At 47.4% G+C, this 5,975-nt stretch overlaps 1 protein-coding gene across 1 annotated transcript; it reads left to right on the top strand.

Moving 5' to 3' along the window:
- The first annotated feature begins 3,154 nt into the window (after positions 1-3,154).
- LOC144477152 (uncharacterized) lies at positions 3,155-4,702 on the top strand. Its single transcript, XM_078194640.1, has 3 exons — positions 3,155-3,667; positions 3,731-3,809; positions 4,146-4,702. Exons 1-3 carry the CDS (start codon positions 3,155-3,157, stop codon positions 4,700-4,702), a joined length of 1,149 nt encoding a protein of 382 aa, XP_078050766.1.
- Positions 4,703-5,975: the final 1,273 nt, after the last annotated feature.

Genomic DNA, 5,975 nt, shown 5'->3' with positions numbered 1-5,975 from the left:
TATCGTCGTGGTCGGTTCGGCCCGTACACACGCGAGGAGCCGGCTCTTCGGTTGTTCTCCCAGACATCATTTGCCGGCTCGTGTGAGTCGCCGGCCCCGTTGCACGTGCACGTTTGGCTCGCGATTGTGTGCGTGCAGACGCGTGTCCATCCTGATCAGCCGTTGGAGTCCCCGTAGGTTTGGTCACCGCGTCGAACGCATCATTAATCATGTTTTTTCTCCTCTTTTTTTCGGGGTTGCTTTACTATTTATAGTTTGTCCGCGAGGCCGTCTATTATCTCCGGGCGAGCGATAATTGTTTCGATGCCGACTCCTCAAACGCGGGCCGGAATCATTAGCGGGTCCTTACCCCGCGAGCCGATTGCGTCTCACTCAATCCCGGGATCGTCGATTCGACAGTTTGATAATATTCTCACCTGCGCGAACGGGGAATTAATAAACGGGAGATACATCAATCTTCGCCCTAACGAACCCACGGAACCCTTCGGTGTCAATCTTTTTTCTAACTGCCGGCCGAGCTTGATGATTTTGCTAATTTTCTTCCTCTGTTCTTGTTGGCGCTTCATCCTCGGTTAAAAGACCATCCGTTAGGAGATGGTAGCTTCGGCGATAATTCAATTGCAGGCGGATGCTGTCAATCACTTACAACTTATTAAAATTTCCTGCCGCTGTATCCTTTATTTAACTGTACTTACTATTCGCATTATGTTAATAAACAGCCATAAAATACTCACAACATCGTGCGCTTAAATAGTTGCATTACAATAGTCCCGTCCGCGGTGTTATCCTAAAATCAATTTAATAAACACACGAATTAAAAATTAAATCAAGTCAAGCGAAATTGTTAAATTAAATGATATCGTCGTAACAATTTGCCATTAAAGAATTTCTACGTGTATCGTCCCGGATTTCGTGATTTTTCGCTACAGATGAGGTAGAACACCCGTAGGGACGGAACGAAATAATTCCTTATTTAAATAATAAAGTAAGTGGGCGAGAATCGAGAGCACTGTTCGCCAGGTAACTTCCTGTTGAATCTTTGAATTAGTCTTCCGAAGCGCACACACGAGGCATTTCCCAGGGGTGGCAATATTATCGCAGCAATCTCGGGGCTGGTTCCACTTCCCAGCAGCGTTTTATAAATTTTCTTCAAGCCTGATATTCGAATGTTTTGCAATGTTTTTCGTTCCGCGCCGGGAAGAGATTGAAATAGATATTTCGGGCAAGTAAACAAAGAACGTCGGGGAGCAAAGCTAGACGCAGGCAGTCTTGCGAGTGACGTCTCTTTCTAGAAGCCTGACCGGCGACGATTAATCAACCCCTCTGAAACCCTCTCCCTCCTCTCCTCGCTCTCTTTCTCGTCCGAGCTCTCGCCTCTCTCCCTCTCTCTCTCTCCCTTGTTATATACACGTGCATTTAGCACGTCTCTTCTGCCCCCGTTCACCTTCTGTATTTTCATTAATCCCACTTTCGTTTCGGCGCATTTGCGAGCAATGGGGGAGAGAACCGTCTCTCTCCGGTCCTCAGCCCCGCGGCCGGGGCGAAAAGGCCGAGGAAAGCTGAAGAATTATGAAAGTAGGCCTCTGCGGCTCCGGCGGGAGGGTCGCGTCCATTCTGCGGAATCGGAGACAATCGAAACCTTTTATCTGACGACGGGAATAATGATCGGACGCGGCACCGCCAGTCCCGTCCCGCAATTGTTGCGAAATGAGTTATTTGCAACAGGGCTGCTGTAAATCTTGGCGACGGTAATATTTACTCGAGGAAAGTTCCTCTGAAATTTCTTTCCTTCTTTTCGCGAAACACATTCAGCTTCGATGTTAAATATTTCGTTTCTCTGCTCTGCTTTCCATACATTCTCACCCCCTTTAAACAAATTGTGAAATTTCACCGCCGTAAAAGTTTATAGAGGTTAAGGAATAGACGAGCTTTTGTTTCTTCTAAGCTGAACTAAAATTCTGTTCCTTCGTTAGCAATGTCTACTACATTTATTACGTTAAATATTAGGCTATAATAAATATTAAATTTCCTCTTTCTCTATGCAATTGTTAATATCACAGAGCTGACGTTACACAAAAAAGTCAACCGAGTCCCAAGACGCCGGCAACAACGATCCTACTACACTAACAGCCGTTTTAATCGCAAAATATGTTCGCACCCCAGATCACCAGACATAACTAATGGTAGACGTTGGCGGCCGACATGAAAAATTCATCGGCAGGTCATTAAAGCCCACTTATCAATTTAGCGAGCGTTATCAGCGGATCTCGCGAGCGTTCCCGGCTTTCGGGGGGGGTCGGTTGGAAGTCGCCGATAGGCCGGAAATCTGGGGTCGCGAGGAGGAGCAGGAGGAGGGGGGGGTTTTTCTCGCACACATGGCGGGCATTGTGCGAGGTCGGGCGCAAGGGGAGCCAATATGGGTTCTGTGTCAATAGCGTTAATAGTGGGAGGGGATTGCGGCACAGATCGGAAAGCGGGCGCGTGTAACGGGGGTGGCCTTAACTCTGAATCAAAGGGCAGCTGATAGAAGCGAGAGCCCCCCATGGATGGCGGTAGCCACGGGAGGCTTTGCACGGGGAGAGAACAAGAAACCGTGAGCGGGAGAGAGGAGAAAGAAAAACCGAGGGAGAAAGAGAGGGACCCGGGGGTAAAGCAACCCCTCCACCTCCGCCGGCAGCCTCTATCTGCGTGGTACGGCAATAAACCGGTGAAAGTTTGTCGGGGTGCCCCTTATTGGCACGCGCAGAACCCCCCGTGTACCGTGGACGGTCGAAATCGGCACAGGGAACAGGAATAGTTTCATTTCATTGTAAGTCGGCTCCGGTGCCTGGTGGACTCTCATCCCCGCCTTCAGTATTCTACGAGCGTACAACCACCGAGGGTACACAACCGTTTACGATTTCCAGAAACGTGGAGCAAGCCGAAACCGACTGCAAAGTTCGTCGTCCAGTCGCGAGTTTCCCGGAGCAGCGGACGGTAGGAACCGAATCGCAACGTCTAGGACCGACTCTCTCGCATCGCGTTCGTGTGCGCGACTATGAAGTGAAACAAAGTGGTACCGGACTGGAAGAAAGTGGAGCAAAGTAACATAATTCCACGTGTCGCCCGCGAAGTGTCCTCCTGCACGAGTGCCCCGTCCGCCGTGGATCCCGGGATGGCCAGCTCCGCGTACTTCGCCAACAGCGAGGCCGACTACTGGCCTTATCAATCAGCCATCGGTGACCGATCCTCGGAACAGGTTATGTACCCGGATAGTGCCTATCAGTCGCATCAGCAGCTGCACTCCAGCTCGGATTACAACCAGGGGCTTGGGCAAGATACCGAGCCCCCCTCGAGCCTCCTGGAGACGCTCCTGCGTCACGGGAAGGACGCGATCGCCGATAGTTACGCGAAACCGGTGACGCCTCCGGACGGACAGAACCTGGGGACGCCGCCGTTTACGCCGACGTCGTCGACCGACAGTAGGTCCCCTGTCGCGGGATACAACCTGGCAGACAGGATGTCTCCTGTCCAGGGTTTCCTCGAGGTTCAGGATCGCTCGCAAAACACGGGGAATTATTTGCAAGGCTACCAGCCTTATCCCGCGCAGCCGCAATCCGTCCCGAACGCCGCGGTCATGCCGCCGAATTCGTCCGATTACACGATGCAGCAGGGTTATTCTGGATATGTAAACAACAACAATAATGCCAGCAACAACAACAATAATAATAATATTAATAATAATGAGAAGCCGACTCCTGTCGAGAATATTGAATTCGAGGAGCAGCGGCAGACCGATTACGCTTGGATGAAGTCGTCGTACTCCAATGGTTTGTAGATAAAGAATATTTCGAGGTGGTGGGGGGAATTTTGAGATTGGCATTTAAACTTTAAATTTTATTTTACCCTTATTTCGTTGTATTTTAATTTTATTGCGCTTTCGCGGAAATAAAACTCTACATCCTACTGTTTAAAAATTTTCCTCTATTACGAAGAGAATTCGCTCCGTTTCGTGATACAATTTGAGATTAATAAAAATCGAACGAATAATCGTTTTAAGGTTTTCTTTGCATGTCCTAGCATTGATCCTAGCTATAGAAAACTAGGAAAAAATTGACTGTACAAATTGGAAAAAATTGATTGTACAAATGAATCATTTATTACAGGCGAGTCGAGCGGAAGCGGCCACAAACGTACCAGGCAAACCTACACCCGCTTTCAAACGTTGGAGCTGGAGAAGGAGTTCCACTTCAATCGGTACCTGACCAGGAGGCGCCGCATCGAAATCGCCCAGGCATTGTGCCTGACCGAGCGTCAGATCAAAATCTGGTTCCAAAATCGGCGAATGAAGGCGAAGAAGGACGGGAAATTAATGTGCAACGGGGCAGACCTGAGCGGCAGCGAGGAGTCCGTGACGGCCAATCATAATGGGTCGCCGATCGATGGTCAATTTGTTAACGGGAAGGCGACCGTTTCGACGACGACTACGGCTACGACGACGACGGCGACGCCGCCGGTGCAAGTAGGTCAGCCATCGTTGACGCCTGTCCAGTCGACTTCCGATCTGCAGAACTACCAGCGCCTCCGCGAGACGTATCTGAATTACCGGCACCAGCAACCCCAGGCAATATACGACACTCAGAGCTACTATCAGAAACCGAGCTACATGGATCAATTGGTCAAGCTGGAGTCCCACGGAGTTCTCTTGAATAAATTGGTATAATTTTTATTTGATTATTCGTTCGAATTATTATGTACATAGTGGACCAAGGCCGAGCACGGGAGGCTGGCTAGTGTAGGGTAGTTCTCTAAATCGTGAATTTTTATGCAAAATGAAAATTACTAGCATTAATAGCTTTTAACAAATCGTAGCAGTAATTAATATCGAACAAAGAGGCAATTCTGCTTTTATTAATTTTAAGAAGTTGAAACGCGTGTAATGGTATCTATAAATTCGTCTGGAGTTTTGGAATATTGTATATATTTATTTCGATCGCAGGTGCATAAAGATTCACGCTTCTGCTAAGACGCGCGGGTTAATTAACGGAAGAGCGAACCGTGTACGACTGATGCATGAAAATCGGAAAGAACAGTTTAGAGTCGTAGTATCTCTCCGCTGTCTGTCCAGACAGGGAAATCGTTACAACTTAATTTGATAATGCCAAAGATATCTCCCGGCATTCCTCGAACATAATTGTGCTGTCTGGGTCACGCAACGTGATTACATAGATCAGCGCGGGTGATAAATCCCGCGGATCGCGCGCGCGCGCACGGAATAGACAAAGGTTTCCTCCATATGTAATAATATTAATTATTAATTTTCTCGTTTCGCGGAGGCGCATCTTGTTGTAATTGCAATCGGCTCGGAATCTCGGTACGAAAAACATCGCGAAATTTGAATCAACGCGAGCCATCGCGGTCTAATAATGAGGAAGAAGGATTTAATCCTACATGGTGTTATGGGAATAGAGATGTTAGTAGAGGAACGGTGGAGCGAGAACAATTACAATGAGGGAATGCCGTACTTTCGAAGATGTGCCAATTGTTGCTCGAAGTTCGCCGGATCTGGGGCTATGTTTATTCAACTACCGTCGTAATTAGTACGTCCGACTCGTTACTATATCGCAGTAGTATCCCGCAATCAATAATTGAACCCTTTGCCATCGCCGTAACGTGTTTTCCGAATGAAAATTGCCGACCGTAATTTAAATGGCTCCATAAATAAGTTACCTTCTTAAGTAGCTGATAGTCTATAACAATGACTGCAAATTAGCTAACATAACTAAAGTATATAGCTACAAGTGACTGGCATGTGTTTCTCTGTGAGAATAACAAGACTGAATGTGCTCAAAGCCTTCGCCATTTTATACTTTAATCAAAGAATTTATTTTCTATGGACTCTTTATAACTTCGACAGTTTTAAAATGTCAAATATGAAAACAGTGATTTTTACCGATATAGTGGTTTTACAAATGAAAGAGGCTTTAATTTTACAT

This window comes from Augochlora pura, chromosome 11 (genome assembly GCF_028453695.1).
Source record: "Augochlora pura isolate Apur16 chromosome 11, APUR_v2.2.1, whole genome shotgun sequence".
In the NCBI taxonomy this organism is placed as follows: Eukaryota; Metazoa; Arthropoda; class Insecta; order Hymenoptera; family Halictidae; genus Augochlora; species Augochlora pura.
This window is presented reverse-complemented; position numbering and strand designations above follow the sequence as displayed.

Bases quoted from the DNA above. Each gene is read 5' to 3' on its own strand.
- LOC144477152 (XM_078194640.1), top strand. From the start codon at position 3,155: ATGGCCAGCTCCGCGTACTTCGCCAACAGCGAGGCCGACTACTGGCCT. The intron at 3,668-3,730 runs GTAAACAACAAC...AATAATGAGAAG, and splicing joins AGCAGGGTTATTCTGGATAT to CCGACTCCTGTCGAGAATAT. The intron at 3,810-4,145 runs GTTTGTAGATAA...CATTTATTACAG, and splicing joins GAAGTCGTCGTACTCCAATG to GCGAGTCGAGCGGAAGCGGC.